At 42.2% G+C, this 19,119-nt stretch overlaps 1 protein-coding gene across 4 annotated transcripts in view; it reads right to left on the reverse strand.

Moving 5' to 3' along the window:
* FNIP1 (folliculin interacting protein 1) overlaps positions 1-19,119 on the reverse strand; it is a 120,228-nt gene that overhangs the window by 50,731 nt on the left and 50,378 nt on the right. For 3 of the 4 annotated variants that reach the window (XM_069483588.1, XM_069483587.1, XM_069483590.1), the window contains exons 2-5: positions 16,169-16,295; positions 10,997-11,131; positions 6,068-6,168; positions 5,737-5,811 (exon numbers count right to left, since the gene is read on the reverse strand). In XM_069483588.1, the coding sequence (XP_069339689.1) occupies positions 5,737-5,811; positions 6,068-6,168; positions 10,997-11,131; positions 16,169-16,295 (438 nt within the window). The remainder of the gene's footprint in view (positions 1-5,736; positions 5,812-6,067; positions 6,169-10,996; positions 11,132-16,168; positions 16,296-19,119) is intronic. The other variant, XM_069483589.1, reaches the window with a different exon arrangement.

The raw sequence follows: 19,119 nt of genomic DNA on the forward strand, positions 1-19,119 counted from the left end.
TGCACCCAGAGCACTCACGTGTGGAGACTCCGCGTATGTAAAACAGTCCACTGTCCCCTGCACCCAGAGCACTCACGTGTGGAGACTCCGCGTATGTAAAACAGTCCACTGTCCCCTGCACCCAGAGCACTCACGTGTGGAGACTCCGCGTATGTAAAACAGTCCACTGTCCCCCGCACCCAGAGCACTCACGTGTGGAGACTCTGCGTATGTAAAACAGTCCACTGTCCCCTGCACCCAGAGCACTCACGTGTGGAGACTCCGCGTATGTAAAACAGTCCACTGTCCCCTGCACCCAGAGCACTCACGTGTGGAGACTCTGCGTATGTAAAACAGTCCACTGTCCCCTGCACCCACAGCACTCACGTGTGGAGACTCTGCGTATGTAAAACAGTCCACTGTCCCCTGCACCCACAGCACTCACGTGTGGAGACTCTGCGTATGTAAAACAGTCCACTGTCCCCTGCACCCAAAGCACTCACGTGTGGAGACTCTGCGTATGTAAAACAGTCCACTGTCCCCTGCACCCACAGCACTCACGTGTGGAGACTCTGCGTATGTAAAACAGTCCACTGTCCCCTGCACCCAGAGCACTCACGTGTGGAGACTCTGCGTATGTAAAACAGTCCACTGTCCCCTGCACCCAGAGCACTCACGTGTGGAGACTGCGTATGTAAAACAGTCCACTGTCCCCTGCACCCACAGCACTCACGTGTGGAGACTCTGCGTATGTAAAACAGTCCACTGTCCCCCGCACCCAGAGCACTCACGTGTGGAGACTCTGCGTATGTAAAACAGTCCACTGTCCCCTGCACCCAGAGCACTCACGTGTGGAGACTCCGCGTATGTAAAACAGTCCACTGTCCCCTGCACCCACAGCACTCACGTGTGGAGACTGCGTATGTAAAACAGTCCACTGTCCCCTGCACCCACAGCACTCACGTGTGGAGACTCTGCGTATGTAAAACAGTCCACTGTCCCCCGCACCCAGAGCACTCACGTGTGGAGACTCTGCGTATGTAAAACAGTCCACTGTCCCCTGCACCCAGAGCACTCACGTGTGGAGACTCCGCGTATGTAAAACAGTCCACTGTCCCCTGCACCCAGAGCACTCACGTGTGGAGACTCCGCGTATGTAAAACAGTCCACTGTCCCCTGCACCCAGAGCACTCACGTGTGGAGACTCCGCGTATGTAAAACAGTCCACTGTCCCCCGCACCCAGAGCACTCACGTGTGGAGACTCTGCGTATGTAAAACAGTCCACTGTCCCCTGCACCCAGAGCACTCACGTGTGGAGACTCCGCGTATGTAAAACAGTCCACTGTCCCCCGCACCCAGAGCACTCACGTGTGGAGACTCTGCGTATGTAAAACAGTCCACTGTCCCCTGCACCCAGAGCACTCACGTGTGGAGACTCCGCGTATGTAAAACAGTCCACTGTCCCCTGCACCCACAGCACTCACGTGTGGAGACTGCGTATGTAAAACAGTCCACTTTCCCCTGCACCCAGAGCACTCACGTGTGGAGACTCCGCGTATGTAAAACAGTCCACTGTCCCCTGCACCCAGAGCACTCACGTGTGGAGACTCCGCGTATGTAAAACAGTCCACCGTCCCCTGCACCCAGAGCACTCACGTGTGGAGACTGCGTATGTAAAACAGTCCACTTTCCCCTGCACCCAGAGCACTCACGTGTGGAGACTGCGCGTATGTAAAACAGTCCACTGTCCCCTGCACCCAGAGCACTCACGTGTGGAGACTCCGCGTATGTAAAACAGTCCACTGTCCCCTGCACCCAGAGCACTCACGTGTGGAGACTCCGCGTATGTAAAATAGTCCACTGTCCCCTGCACCCACAGCACTCACGTGTGGAGACTCTGCGTATGTAAAACAATCCACTGTCCCCTGCACCCAGAGCACTCACGTGTGGAGACTCTGCGTATGTAAAACAGTCCACTGTCCCCTGCACCCAGAGCACTCACGTGTGGAGACTCTGCGTATGTAAAACAGTCCACTGTCCCCTGCACCCAGAGCACTCACGTGTGGAGACTCTGCGTATGTAAAACAGTCCACTGTCCCCTGCACCCACAGCACTCACGTGTGGAGACTCTGCGTATGTAAAACAGTCCACTGTCCCCTGCACCCAGAGCACTCACGTGTGGAGACTCTGCGTATGTAAAACAGTCCACTGTCCCCTGCACCCAGAGCACTCACGTGTGGAGACTCCGCGTATGTAAAACAGTCCACTGTCCCCTGCACCCAGAGCACTCACGTGTGGAGACTGCGTATGTAAAACAGTCCACTGTCCCCTGCACCCAGAGCACTCACGTGTGGAGACTCTGCGTATGTAAAACAGTCCACCGTCCCCTGCACCCAGAGCACTCACGTGTGGAGACTCTGCGTATGTAAAACAGTCCACCGTCCCCTGCACCCACAGCACTCACGTGTGGAGACTCTGCGTATGTAAAACAGTCCACTGTCCCCTGCACCCAGAGCACTCACGTGTGGAGACTCTGCGTATGTAAAATAGTCCACTGTCCCCCGCACCCACAGCACTCACGTGTGGAGACTCTGCGTATGTAAAACAGTCCACTGTCCCCTGCACCCAGAGCACTCACGTGTGGAGACTCTGCGTATGTAAAATAGTCCACTGTCCCCCGCACCCACAGCACTCACGTGTGGAGACTCTGCGTATGTAAAACAGTCCACCGTCCCCTGCACCCAGAGCACTCACGTGTGGAGACTCTGCGTATGTAAAACAGTCCACTGTCCCCCGCACCCACAGCACTCACGTGTGGAGACTCTGCGTATGTAAAACAGTCCACTGTCCCCTGCACCCAGAGCACTCACGTGTGGAGACTCTGCGTATGTAAAACAGTCCACTGTCCCCTGCACCCACAGCACTCACGTGTGGAGACTCTGCGTATGTAAAACAGTCCACTGTCCCCTGCACCCAGAGCACTCCCGTGTGGAGACTCTGCGTATGTAAAACAGTCCACTGTCCCCTGCACCCAGAGCACTCCCGTGTGGAGACTCTGCGTATGTAAAACAGTCCACTGTCCCCCGCACCCAGAGCACTCACGTGTGGAGACTGCGTATGTAAAACAGTCCACTGTCCCCCGCACCCAGAGCACTCACGTGTGGAGACTGCGTATGTAAAACAGTCCACTGTCCCCTGCACCCAGAGCACTCCCGTGTGGAGACTCTGCGTATGTAAAACAGTCCACTGTCCCCTGCACCCAAAGCACTCACGTGTGGAGACTCTGCGTATGTAAAACAGTCCACTGTCCCCCGCACCCAGAGCACTCACGTGTGGAGACTGCGTATGTAAAACAGTCCACTGTCCCCCGCACCCAGAGCACTCACGTGTGGAGACTGCGTATGTAAAACAGTCCACTGTCCCCCGCACCCAGAGCACTCACGTGTGGAGACTGCGTATGTAAAACAGTCCACTGTCCCCCGCACCCAGAGCACTCACGTGTGGAGACTGCGTATGTAAAACAGTCCACCGTCCCCTGCACCCAGAGCACTCACGTGTGGAGACTCTGCGTATGTAAAACAGTCCACCGTCCCCTGCACCCAGAGCACTCACGTGTGGAGACTCTGCGTATGTAAAACAGTCCACTGTCCCCTGCACCCAGAGCACTCACGTGTGGAGACTCTGCGTATGTAAAACAATCCACTGTCCCCCGCACCCAAAGCACTCACGTGTGGAGACTGCGTATGTAAAACAGTCCACTGTCCCCTGCACCCACAGCACTCACGTGTGGAGACTCTGCGTATGTAAAACAGTCCACCGTCCCCTGCACCCAGAGCACTCACGTGTGGAGACTCCGCGTATGTAAAATAGTCCACTTTCCCCTGCACCCACAGCACTCACGTGTGGAGACTCTGCGTATGTAAAACAGTCCACCGTCCCCCGCACCCAGAGCACTCACGTGTGGAGACTCTGCGTACGTAAAACAGTCCACCGTCCCCTGCACCCACAGCACTCACGTGTGGAGACTCTGCGTATGTAAAACAGTCCACTGTCCCCTGCACCCACAGCACTCACGTGTGGAGACTCTGCGTATGTAAAACAGTCCACCGTCCCCTGCACCCAGAGCACTCACGTGTGGAGACTCCGCGTATGTAAAACAGTCCACTGTCCCCTGCACCCACAGCACTCACGTGTGGAGACTCTGCGTATGTAAAACAGTCCACCGTCCCCCGCACCCAGAGCACTCACGTGTGGAGACTCTGCGTATGTAAAACAGTCCACTGTCCCCCGCACCCAGAGCACTCACGTGTGGAGACTCTGCGTATGTAAAACAGTCCACCGTCCCCTGCACCCAGAGCACTCACGTGTGGAGACTCCGCGTATGTAAAACAGTCCACTGTCCCCTGCACCCACAGCACTCACGTGTGGAGACTCTGCGTATGTAAAACAGTCCACTGTCCCCTGCACCCACAGCACTCACGTGTGGAGACTCTGCGTATGTAAAACAGTCCACCGTCCCCTGCACCCAGAGCACTCACGTGTGGAGACTCCGCGTATGTAAAACAGTCCACTGTCCCCTGCACCCACAGCACTCACGTGTGGAGACTCTGCGTATGTAAAACAGTCCACTGTCCCCTGCACCCAGAGCACTCACGTGTGGAGACTCTGCGTATGTAAAACAGTCCACCGTCCCCCGCACCCAGAGCACTCACGTGTGGAGACTCTGCGTATGTAAAACAGTCCACTGTCCCCCGCACCCAGAGCACTCACGTGTGGAGACTCTGCGTATGTAAAACAGTCCACCGTCCCCTGCACCCAGAGCACTCACGTGTGGAGACTCCGCGTATGTAAAACAGTCCACTGTCCCCTGCACCCACAGCACTCACGTGTGGAGACTCTGCGTATGTAAAACAGTCCACCGTCCCCCGCACCCAGAGCACTCACGTGTGGAGACTCTGCGTATGTAAAACAGTCCACTGTCCCCTGCACCCAAAGCACTCACGTGTGGAGACTCTGCGTATGTAAAATACTCCACTGTCCCCTGCACCCACAGCACTCACGTGTGGAGACTCTGCGTACGTAAAACAGTCCACTGTCCCCTGCACCCAGAGCACTCCCGTGTGGAGACTCTGCGTATGTAAAACAGTCCACCGTCCCCTGCACCCACAGCACTCACGTGTGGAGACTCTGCGTATGTAAAACAGTCCACTGTCCCCTGCACCCACAGCACTCACGTGTGGAGACTCTGCGTATGTAAAACAGTCCACTGTCCCCTGCACCCACAGCACTCACGTGTGGAGACTCTGCGTATGTAAAACAGTCCACTGTCCCCTGCACCCACAGCACTCACGTGTGGAGACTCTGCGTATGTAAAACAGTCCACCGTCCCCTGCACCCACAGCACTCACGTGTGGAGACTCTGCGTATGTAAAACAGTCCACTGTCCCCTGCACCCACAGCACTCACGTGTGGAGACTCTGCGTATGTAAAATAGTCCACTGTCCCCTGCACCCACAGCACTCACGTGTGGAGACTCTGCGTACGTAAAACAGTCCACCGTCCCCTGCACCCACAGCACTCACGTGTGGAGACTCTGCGTACGTAAAACAGTCCACCGTCCCCTGCACCCACAGCACTCACGTGTGGAGACTCTGCGTATGTAGAACAGTCCACTGTCCCCTGCACCCAAAGCACTCACGTGTGGAGACTCTGCGTATGTAAAATAATCCACTGTCCCCTGCACCCAGAGCACTCACGTGTTGAGACTCCCGCAGACGCTGCTGCCCGTCCGCGCAGTGAACACTTTGCTGAGCATGAGCTGCGGCGGGGAACTACGACGGAAGAGAGGGCAGAGAGAGACCAAAGCTAAAACACAGTGCCTGTTTTGATTTATTATGAATAAAATTTGTAAGTCACAGATATTTCACAGCATAGTTACAAGAGCCATGAAGTAACATTAAAATCACAGAACATCATAAATTGAGTATCTGACATGCTTAATCTGAGTAAAGACCATATGAAATTCTCTTCAAAAAAATTGAATATCTAAAAATGGATTCATTAAAAAAAAGTCAGAAAACCCCTCACCGAATCTGATGAATTTTTAAGGTAGATCCTTTGTAGCTCATCGCTACTGAGCCAAACATCATCTCTCCAAGCATATTGGCATCAGAAGAGCATCGAGAACCCTAAACAATAACCATACGTTAATAAAATTTCAGAAATTAAAACTTTATAACTATTTCATATATTGATTTTCGTTAAAAACTCCTTTGCTACAGTTATTCTACATTAAGGGTTTTAATTCTACATTGTGTACATTGTTCTGCAACTTGATTTTCTTCATTTTATAATATCTTGTTAGACTAATCATTTTTTTTGTTGTTGTTGTAATACATTCCTTTTACGACCTGCATAGTATTTTACAATTTGAAAATACCACAATTCCTCAGACTGGTTCCTTTTACTGAAGGGCATATAGGCCACTTCCAGGTTTTTGCTACTACCGATACAATGTGCAAATGAACATTCTTAACCACATCTTATGCAAGCATACGTGATGTCTCTCCAGGATAGAGATAATAACAAGTGGAATTCACTGAATATACAGAATAATTTTTACTACCCCTATTATTCAAAAGAGGTACCCACAAAGGGGACAATTTATATCTATTTTGTATTTTTTAAAAATAAGACTTCTTTGCGATCTACAGATTCAGTGCAATCCCTACCAAAATTCTAATGGTTCTTAGGCTATTTATTTGGAACTAAAAAAAAATCCTAATGGCATTTTTTACAAAAATAGAAAAACATTCTAAAATTCACATGAAACCACAAAAGACCACGATTAGCTAAACCAACCTTGAGAAAGACAAAGCTGGAGGCATCACACGTTCTGATTTCAAACTGTATTACAAAGCAGTAGAGAACAAAACAGTATGGTACTGCCATTAAGACAAACCTACGGACCAACAGAACACAACAGAGAGCCCAGAAATAAATCCACATTTATATAGTCAACCGATCTTCAAAAAGGGTGCTAAGAATATGCAATGAGGAAAGAACAGTCTCTTCAACCAATGCTGCTGGGAAAACTGGATATCCACATGCAAAGATTAAAACAGGACCCTTACACCATACACAAAAACAAACTCAAAATGGATTAAAGGCATAAATAAAATACTGAAACTAAAAAACTCTTAGATGAAAATGGAAGAAAAACGTGACAACACTGGTGTTGGCAACAGTTTCATGGATGTGACACCAAAAGCACAGGCAACAAAAGCAAAAATAGACAAGCAGGACGACGTACCAAACTAAAACGTTCCTTCACAGCAAATAAAATCAAGAGGGTAAAAAGGCAACCCACAGAATGGGAAAAAAAACATTTGCAAACCATATGTCTGATAAGGGATTAATCTCCAAAATAAACAAGGAACTCCTAGAACTCTATAGTAAAAAACTAATAATGCAATTAAGAACTTGAATAGGCATTTCTTCAAAGAAGACATACAAATGGCCAACAGATGTAGGAAAAATGTTAATTATCAGGAGAAATGCAAATCAAAACCACAATGAGATTATCACCTCATACCTTGTCAGGTTAGCTATTATTAAAAAAAACAAATAACAACAAAGGCTGGTGAGGATGTGAGAAATTGGAACCCTGCACATTGTTGGTGGGAATGCAAAATGGTGCAGACACTATGGAAAACGGTATGGCAATTCCTCAAAAAATTAAAACTATAACCACCATGTGATCCAGCAATCCCACTTCTGGGCATTTATCCAAAAGAACTAAAATCAGAATCTCAAAGAGATATTAGTACTCCAATGTTCATTGCAGCACTGTTCATAATAGCTAAGATGTAAAAATAACCCTAAATGTTTATTAACAGATGAATGGAAAAACAAAATGTGGTACATACATACAATGGAACACTATTCATCCTTAAAAGAGAAGAAAATTCTGCAACATGTGACAACATGGATGAATCTTAAAGACATCATGCTAAGGGAAATAAGCTAGCCACAGAAAGACAAATGCTGTATGATTCCATTTATCTGAGGTATCTAAAATAGTCAAAGAGTAGAATAGTAATTTATCAGAGGCTGGGGCAAGGGGGAAATGGGGAAATGGGGAAATGGGGAGTTACTAATCAGTATTAAATTTCAGTCAAGCAATCTGAATAGCTCTAGAGATTTACACAACACTACCTATAGTCAACAATAATGTATTATACACTTAAAAATTTAAGAGAGTAGATCTCACATTAAGTGTCCTTACCATAATTTTTTTTAAAAAGACTCATTTGAAATAACAGAATGTCTTGTTTTCAAAAAAAACCTCTTGATTAAAGAGTTATTTGTTTCATTATTCTTTGTCTTCACGGGAGTCAGAAAATAGCCAAAGACTGAGCTTAGCCATTTAGTTACTAATTAGATACCATGGCAAATATCACTAATTTCCTACCAAATATCTGTTGTCCACTTCTTCCTTATTTTTTGAAGTCCAATTTATTTCAGGGCACCAATGTGCCCAACTGAAAATGCTGAACTTCACAACTTTATCTGAAGACAGGAGATTTAGTCATTTCTATATTTAAAGAGTTAAACTAATGGTTGGAGTAGCAGTTTTCAGAACTATTCATTTCTATGCATTTGACAGAGGACTGATCAATGAGATCAATGAGATATAAATGAAAGTCACTACAGACGGAGACGCCATACTGTGACCACAAGGTAGTAAGTACACATTAACCCTAAGTAGAAAGATAAGGGAACCTTGGTCTCTGTGGACATCCTGAAGCCTGCATGGTACCTCAAGAATTCTTACCACGTGAGGAAAATAATCCCTAATTTGTTCAAGCCACTATTTTAGAGATTATCCCTATGCCATTTTTTGGTGGTTTTTGTTTTGTTTTGTTTTGTTTTTTAAGACAAAGTCTCACTATGTTGCCCAGGCTGGTCTCAAACTCTTGAACTCCTGAGCTCACGCGATCCTCCTGCTTCAGCCTCCTGCGGAGCTGGGCCTACAGGCACGAGCCGCTGCACACGCAGCTTCTCAGTTCTTAACTGATGTGATTAAACAATCAATGAGGACGATGACCTAAACAACAATCTAAGATAGTAAATCAGGATTATTTACAAAATTCATTAATCTGTTCCATCATGGGAAATTAAGAATTAGGAGTTTTCTAAAATATTTAGAAAATTCTAATAACAATAAAGCAATACGGATTCCCATTTTATAACTGGAGACCAAGAATACATCTGTACACTATTTTTTTTTTATAATGCGATTCTTTTACTCTTCTGTCTGTTTACTAAGAAAAAAGTAATTTCTGTTATACCTAGGTAAATAATAAGAAGCAACTCACTTATTTTTGGGATTTGGTTAAGATCAAATTTTTATTTCAAGGCATAGTGGTTTGGGAACAACATTTCAGAAACAGAAGAATAATTTTTTAATGATAAACTAGTTTTGCTTTGTTTTGTTTTTAATATCAATGCCAATCTTACTTGGCAACCTGAATTACTTCAGGCTAGTGACAGAGATGAGAGCCTTCCCTTATGAGCTCATTTTTTTTCCTAACTCCATTGTTATTTTGATTAAAATTATTGTTTCCTATATTTAGCAACCTATATAAATTTCAATGTCAAGCCATTTACAGATTTTTACTACTTTACAAAGAAAATAATCCTCACAAAGCAAAATACAATAAAAATAAATTGCTCTCTGAATTTTATGAGACTATATAATTTGCTATTAAGGTTCTCTGCGCCCACTCTAACATATGCCAAATAGTTACCATAAATATCACTGGCATGTTAGGTAAAGTGACACAATCCACAGCAAAGGTTACAATTAAATTATAAAGTGCTATTACTATTTGCAGCCTTTTTTAAATGCCTTATTTCAAAGGTCTATTCTTCCCAAGTACTCATTGCTGAAAGCTAGCAAACTGTTATAAATTGTGTAACTCAAAGATAATGCTCCAGTTACCTGAAATCATACTTTATCAAGTGCTGTGAACTATGCTACAATAATGTGATGCTTCCTTGCTAAGAAAACAAACCTCTAGGGATTCTGGTGCAAAACGAGATTATAAACCCTCAATGCTTCAGGGTTTCTACCACCTGGATCAGTTTGCTAATATTTATTTTTAACCACATAATATAAGAAAGTCTGCACAACTGATCAAATTAGAGAACTTTCCAAATTGTGCAAATTGGCATAACTCATGACGGTGTTGCATGGCAGAGCACTATTACAAAGTCGTTAGGGAACTGTGCCTAAGATGGAGGAGGAACGGAAGAAGGCATCTAACGTCTGGATTTTTAGTAATTTCAGACTCCTTTCACATATACTGTCCAACTGATAAAATATAAGGATCAATTTCCACCAAAACATAATCTCATTACAAATAATTTAAAAACCCAAAATTCTATTTTGGTATTGCTAAATATAAAATCCTTGTGATTCATGCCAACTTGGATGATACAAACAAGTTCACATCAAATGATACTTGCTTAGCATGCAACCAAACACTGATCTTAGGTAAAATGTACTAGATTTATAGAGAAGTTCTTATGTAGTTACAGATTTGATTATCTCTGTATTTTAAAAGAAGAGTAACATCACTTATTGAAAAATAAAACTGCATTTCTGACTATGTATACTTCCAACCATACTCTAATTTCATAATACAACTATGTATCTATCTTGATATTTAAATAATGAAAAAGTATATAAGAAATTATTCTGATGCCCAATAAATTTGAATTGGGAAATAAAAGGAGAAAATAAAATACTCCTGCTATCTATTCCCATAGCTCTCTTCCCCATCCTAAGATTTATCAAAGTTCATAAACTTACTTGTTTAATTATCTATCCCTCCAGCTTCAATGTAAGATCTAGGACGATAAGAATTAATCACTATTATACCCTCAGTCCCTAGGATGGTGCTCAAAAATATTTATAAATGAATAAATAAATGACATCAATTGTCTTACCTGATACTTAGGACACTGGTCTTTTGTATCAGAAGACGAAGTCAAGGAACTATCCAAAGAAGAAGAGCTGTCTCCTCCAGGTTTCAGCTGGCAGCACTTCCCAAAGACTTTAACTTGAGCGTCACTACAGAGTTTCTGAAACACAGATCACAGCCCATTCATGTCTGAACAGATTTTTCACCATCTAACAATTTAATCACAGTACAGAAACCTTTAGGAAAACCATAGATGAAATAACTCAAAATAATATAACCTTAATATAATGACTAATCTGCATTTTCCTATATCTCCTCCAGCACTGCTTTCTATTCTTTGTCTCATAGTTATACTAGTATTTGTGGAGTTTGTATTGTACTTTTCTTGCCAACATTATTAAATCACGGGAATTTTTCTACATTACCATGGCCTACACAATGTTCATTAGTACTGACAATATACTGCAGCAGTTTTCAAATTATTTGGTCTCCAAACTTCTTCATGTTCTTCCAAATTATTGATGATCCCAAGAGCCTTTTGTTTATGTTGGTTATATCTATCAGTATTTTCCCATCTAAAAACTTAAAACTATAAATGATTTAAAACATTTACTAATTCATTTAAATATAATAAACCTATTATAAGTTAATATAAACTTGTTATGAAAAATTATTTTTTCTGGGGAGAAATGTAGGAGTAAGAGGAGAAATGCAAATGAGACTGTTATATCTTACTATACACACATACACGTTTGTTTAGTCTTTTGAAATGAAAATATATTCATGAAATGAACAGTTAAATTGCTAATAAGGGATGAGCTGAAGACCAGAAAGCTGTACAGTCTGGCGTGGAAGAAGAACGTGCTGCTCTCGCTGTATTCCTCGTCTGTCCTCTGCCTCCCAGCGGCTCCTCTGGAGCTTTCACTGCTCACAACTAACAACGTTACACTCCACCCAGGTCTGCAATACTCCTGAAGGTATTCCAGTGCTTTGTCACAGTTGCCGGTGGGTCCATTCTTCCACGTAACAGACCTCAGGTAGGTTTTTAGAAGTAACTTGACTTACATCACAGCATTTTTGAAGACTAATTGTTTTATAGTTGCCACCAGCACCAAAGGCATTGTTTAAAAAGGACATTTAGCAATCCCCAAAACATCTCTTAACCAAATAGTTAACACAAAAAGAATAACGGCTTTAGAACTAGAAATGAATTCAAAACCTGGATCCTTTTTTTCCTTTATTTTAAATAATCCAGACGTCTTTTTTATTTTTTAACACCTATTATGCCATGAATTCACAGGGAATAGGTTCCAGCAGCTCAGGCTTCTTTCCACTGGTCCTCACAAAGTGTGCTTCTCTGCGTGGAACAGGCGGGCACATCAGCTGAACCCAGGTACCTTTCTCTTTGGCTTCCTTCTTTTTCTGATCATTCTCCTTTACACACTTCAGGAAGCTGCCCTGGCCCTTAGAGTGCTTAAATATGGTCAATATGCACATTCTTTCTTTCTTTCTTTTTTGGAGACAGAATCTCGCTCTGTTGCGAGAGTGTCTAGAGTGCAATGGCGTCGTCATAGCTCACTGCAGCCTCTCATTCCTGGGCTCAAGCAATCCTCCTAACTCAGCCTCCTGAGTAGCTGGGACTACAGGTGGACACCACCACACCTGGCTAATTTTTATATTTTTTGTAGAGGGGCATCTCATGTTGACCAGGCTGGTCTCGAACCCCTGACCTCAAGTGATCCTCCTGCCTTGGCCTCCAAAAGTACTAGGACAGGGCTGGGGAACCTGCAGCCTTACGGCTACATGTGGCCTTCTAGGTCCTTAAGGTCAGCCTTTTGACTGAATCCAAATTTTACAGAACAAATCCTTTTATTTTTATTAATACACTTTTGTTCATCTTTTATATTTTTATTTTAAAAATGAATGTACTTAAAATAGCAAAGAATAAAATAAGTTTCAACGAAATAATCCTCCCAGATTGACTGGCACAATTAGAACATTAGTAAGCCATAGGGCTAAACTGACGGCTGCCACGCTCGTGATTTAGTCCTAACTTCCCCTGCCTGACGGGTGCCGCTACCACACAGGGCTGGGTGACTAGACTTTATGGGGGTCAAGTGTTCCAGTCTGTTATCAGCTTTTAACAACGGTGCACTGTGTTTCTGCTTGAAGTGGAATTTCTGAATAGTTGCACAGCTCAACAGTATTTTTTAATTTTGTCTGCTTAACAATCCGTCATGTCAAAGAAGACCAAGAGAACGCTAAAGGAAGAAAACATTTTTTAATGAGGATTGGGAATTTCAATACTCTCTTGTTTCTGCTAAAGAAAGATGATTTGCTTGCTTTGTGATACTTCAATATCAACATTAAAGAAATTCAATGCTCATCAGCACTATAACACTCATAAGAACTACATATATTTTCAATTAGAGGGAGAGGTGTGAAAGGTTGTATTGCAGAAATTAAAGATGAAAAGCAAAGACAATTCTTTCAAGCAGCCATAAGACCTGGGTTAATGCCACTGAAGCAACTTATAAAGTAGTTTATACACTCTGGGAAAAGGGGGAAGCCATTCAGTGATGTAGAAACTGAAAGAATACATCGTGGAAGTTGTAGGCTGCTTAGACCCCGATAACTTTTCAAACTACAAACAACTGCCTCTTTCAAGGCAAACCATTAACTGACTGGCAGCATAAATTAGCCCTCAACAGAACAACTTCATGCAATACTTCAAAAGGAAAATATATATTATTCAATTGCTTTGGATGAATCAAACCACTGACTTGGTGCAGGTTTTATACTTCATTCAGGTCATAACAGAAGATTTTCTTTGCTACAAAGAGTTACTCACTCTGGGTACTCTTGGGAACACAACAGGGAGAATAGATATCATCAACAACTTTCAAGATAAAGGTCGTGAAATTGGACTGAATTTGGTAAATTTAATGAGTATATGGACAGATGGTGCACCTTCCATGACAGGAGCACATGAAGGGCTTCCTGCACAGATAAAGTATTAACAGATCCGGACGCTCTTATTTCTTTTCATTTGCTGATTTTCATCAGCAAAATCTCTGTGCAAAAGCTACTATTTTAAGTGACACTTTTCACTTAAGAAGCATTGTTCACTACATTCCTACAAATGCAACACAGTACCTCAGTTTCATAACATGCTAAAGTTGAACAATGAGGTACTCAGTGTGGATTTGCTGTGTCATTCTAAAGTGCATTGGCTATTAAAGGGGCAGGTGTTAGACAAAATTTTATCTCTGCGAGAACAAATAGTTAAAGTTTATGAAGAACAGAATCAGCAATGTGACTTACTGAAAGAAGATTTCTATAGGAATTCAGCATCTCTGTGTGATACCATGTCAAATCAAATGACCTGAATATTTCTTTGCAAGGTAAAACTAAGTCAATATATGATATGTGGCCAAAAAAAATCCAAGCATTTCAAAAAAAGCTATCTGTTTTTCAAAACACTTCTTCAAAAGGAAATTTTGGATGACATTTTCCCCGGTTAGCAAAGGTCACTGATGAGCAGGATTATACATGTGAATCCTGTGAAGAATACGCAGCTGTTGTAGACCCATTAACTGGAGAATACAACGAAAGGTTCACTGACTTTTGAGAATCATGACATCACACTCAAATTGGCATTTCAGCCTCACCTAGTTGATATCGCCAAGGCACCTAAAGAACTACCGATAGAATTGATTGAGATTCCAGTATTTCAGTAGATGACAAGTCATGGATGCCGAGAAAGATCCAGTTGAAATACGGGAAAATGCAGGAGCATACCCATGCATTCAGCAACATGCCCCCAAAATGCTTTCTTGCTTTTCAACCACTTACTGCTGCGAATCTATGTTCTCCTCCCTGACCCCAATCAAGACGCCCTTAAGGTCACAAGTGACTGATACCATCTAGGGGATCAACTGAAACTGGGGACCTCCATGCTGCAACCAAATATTTAAATGCTTTTCAACAAAAAGCAGACACAACAAAAGTCATTAAAAGGCTAGTTATCTTTAATATTAACAAATCGTTCTCTTAATAACTTTTTGAAATTATTAAGTACATAGCAGTTAGATTTTTACAAAATAATGTATATTTTTAGGTGTATCTAGTTGAAGTTTCTTCAATGTAGCCTTATTTGATTACAGCTAAACTAATGCGGCTTCCAACATGAAACAGTTCCCCACTCCTGTAGCAGGACTACAGACTGTACCTGGCCATATATTAATTCTCTTGGCAAGAATCTTGCCCTAGTTTGTTTACAGCAATGCCAACAGCATGCTGGGTAACACTATAGACTCTTCTAGTTTTGTCATGGTAGCATTTGTGGGGCATTCCTTTTGAACAGTACCCATTCCCTTGATGTCTACAGTATCACCTTTCTTGTAAATTTGTATGTATGCAGCCAAAGGAACAACTCCATGCTTTCTAAAAGGCCTGGAGAACATATATGTGGTGCCTCTCCCCTTCCCCTTTGTGTTCATCATCTTGGAGAATTACTAGAAATGGCAGTTCGGGCCAAAAGCTTAACCCTTGAACAAGTTACTTGACCTCTCTAAACCTTAATTTGCTATTTGCTTAATGGGAAGAAAAACCCTACCTAATGACACTTACGGAAATATATAATAAAAATATAAAATATTATATATAACATATAATGTAATAAGATACAATAATATTCTAGAAAACTAGCATATGTGTACTGATTTGTAGTTACAGTTATTAGAAAAAAGTTAAAGTAAGGGGCTAGCATAATTGACATCAGGGGCTTCACGAGATATTTCCATGTACATTATTTCCCTTAAACACTAGCAACTTGCTCTGTACTTTCAGACAAATGATTTCACTTCTTTAGGTCTCACTTTCCGCAACTATAAAATGAGAGGTTTCAACCAGATCCCTTAAGAGGATCCCAATAGCTCTGGGTCATATCTCACCATACGATCATACAAGGAAATAAACGTCAAACTAAAATACTTTCTGGCTAGACTGATGAGAGATAATGCAAGTGTTTTTTTCCTCCAAATAAAATCTCGAAATCAGAACTCTGAATTTTAAAATAACATGGCAAAGATGTTTTATACTGACAAAAGTACCATAGTTGAAATTTTACTCATTCCTTCTTGAATTATTAAAATATTCAACATTAAATGTCAACCAAGTCAATAATGAGGCTCACCGATACTGATATGTCCTCACTTCTTCTCTTAACACTGGAGTCAAACAAGACATTTCTCCCTCTTCTTTCACAGTCTTGATACACAATCAGTCGAATCTGGCTTGGATCAAACTCTGGCAAAGGCCAACTGGAAAGAAAAATAAAGATCCATTAGAATTACTTCATATAATGTTCCACATACATTCTTAGAAATAAAACCTATACAACCAGAAGCTGCATTATTGCTGATCTTTATATAAACTATCACTAGTTTAGGGCTAAAAGTTATATAGCAATGACACTTTAGATTAAAAAGTAAAAGCAAAACAAAAGCAAAAATAAAATTGTTTTTTTTAAGCCAGTCAAATTTAGCAGTAGGGGGTTGAATACCAACTTTAGTGATACTAATGTTAATAAGTTCTGATAACCCACTACCATTGGACCAGCCAAAAAACAAAATTATTTTTATTTAAAAATAAAAGTGGCAACTATCCCTTAGTATATGTAAAATAGCCATCCCATATGAATTTTAAAAAAGTCAACTTAGTAACATACACAAGGACACATAACATAAGGAAAATGTGTGTTGATTTCAAGGCATGGATCTAGATGACATCATGAGATTAACTCATATTTTTAGATAGTGTTGTTACTGTTTCTTCAATATGGAAATGTGAAAACAGAAACACTGTGCAATTTAAATAACAGCAAAGGATTTACAAGACAATAAACAAGTAAAAAAAGAGAAGAACAACCCAATGTAGTGAAAATTCTCATATACTGGTGGTGTGAATCTCTTTAGGAAACAGTCTTTTAAAATTATGTGTATACTAAATAGATAAATCCTAGTAAAAATGAAGTTGATCCCAGCAATTCCACTCCAGAAAAGTTTACCACAATACAAGAATGTTCATAGCAGCACTGTTCTTAATAGCTGAAAATTGAAAACAATTCAAATATTCATCAATAGAATGGGTAAATATATTGTGACATATTATGATTATGAAACACATCACAACAAACACAATGAATGAACTTCAGCTACAGGCAAAAACACGAATAGACCATGAACAAAAGAAGTCAGACAATCTCTCTCTCTCTCTCACACACACACACACACACACACACAGCTTTCCATTTACACAGAGGTTAAAGACGGGCAAGGTGTTGTCTAGGGATGTATACTCAGTTTTTGTAACTATGAAGCAAACAAAGTAGCGGCCTCAAACAGCAGAGTGGTTACCATGAGGAGTGAGGTGGGGGATAAAGTGTAACCAGAAACGGACACACCAGGTGGGATCAGGGCGACGACTGTGTTCTGTGTTTTGACTAGATGGGACTTAAATGATCCTAACTTCACAGTGTATCTATAAAAAAGGAACATCACATTTGTTTTATGCATTTTTGTATATGCATTACAGTACACAACTGAAAAGATTAATGGGCTGGGTGAGGTAGAGAAGAGAGGGAAAGACAGAAAACAGCGAACTGAACGGCAGTGAAACTAGTCTGGTAACTGAACACGCTGCAAATGACAGGACAGCGGCTAGGAAGTGGCGGAAAAACTGACATGCCAGGAGCTGTCATCAGTTACATCAGGCTGAACGGCTGATTCCTCACAATCAGCCACAGCTCTTGACTGAGTTCCTTCCGTTTCTTACGAGAACCTTCACCCTAACTCTATGAATGCATGTGAAACTTGTAACTGGCAACATAAAACATCTTTGTCCCAAATTTTTGACAGAAAATGAAGTTTTAGTTTTCTCTTGTCTAGTCCTTAGCAAATGTCTGTTTGTTAGTAACTCATGAAGACTTACCCTCAGACATTCAAGCGAAACCAGCAGATCACACTTACTTCTATCACACTGAACTGCTGTCCCTAAACTGTGCTTTCGTAGTGTGCAAAGGAAACTGTAAAAGAACAGACCAATGTAGGATGAAAATCAGGAAAGTGATCTCATGGAAACCAACGAAGAAGAACGTTTTAGAAAAGAAGAAGAAGAAATACCATGACAGTCACTAAAAAGCATCCACTACTTTGCAAACAGAAATTTCACTGGTGACCATAACAAGGACAGGTCTAGGGAGTGAAGACTGCAGAGGTCAGACCGCAGAGGACTGAAAAGTGAACAGGAGCAGAGAAAACAACTGCCAAGGAAAGAGAGAAAGAAAAGGAATCATGAAGGAGAGTGACAGGTATCTGTTACTAAGAAATGACAGAGCTACACGTTTACACATTGATGAAGAAGAATTTGAGGTGAGGGGACACACAAGACCTCTGAGGAAGTGGAGGAGGACGAGTGCGCAGGTGAAAGGGTTAGTTCAAACAGAAGAGAGACAGAAAGGAAGGAGGTAAAGATACACCACGGGTGCAGAAACATCTGTGGACGTGAAGGGAGATGTTGAGGGAATTCATGTCTAAGAGACGTATTTTCTTTGTCAAGCAGATGAAAGGAAATAAGGGAAGGGTGGCAAAATGGGACAGTAGAGAGCAAAAAAGAGAACAGCGGTTGCTGGAAAACCATGTCACGGCTGTCATAACATCTCAGTGCAACACATTACTCACGTGTTTGTGGTGATGCTGGTGTAAACAAACCTTCTGTGTCGCCACCGTATAAAAGTACAGCACATACAATTATGTAAGGTTCATAATACTTCATAATGGTAATAAATGACTATGTTACTGGTTTACGTATTTACTATGCTACGCTTTTTATCATTATTTTAGACTGTACTCCTACTTATTTAAAAAAAGTTAACTGTAAAATAGCCTCAGGCAGGTCCTTCAGGAGGTATTCCGAAAAAAGGCATTATCATCACAGGAGATGACAGCTCTATGTGTGTTACTGCCCCTGAAGACCTTCTAGTGGGACAAACTGTGGAGGTAGAAGACAGCGATACTGATATCTTGACCCAGTGTAGGCCCTAAGCTAATGTGTATTTTTTGTGTTTTATATGTTAACAAAAACATT

This window comes from Eulemur rufifrons, chromosome 10 (assembly GCF_041146395.1).
Source record: "Eulemur rufifrons isolate Redbay chromosome 10, OSU_ERuf_1, whole genome shotgun sequence".
Classification (NCBI taxonomy): Eukaryota; Metazoa; Chordata; class Mammalia; order Primates; family Lemuridae; genus Eulemur; species Eulemur rufifrons.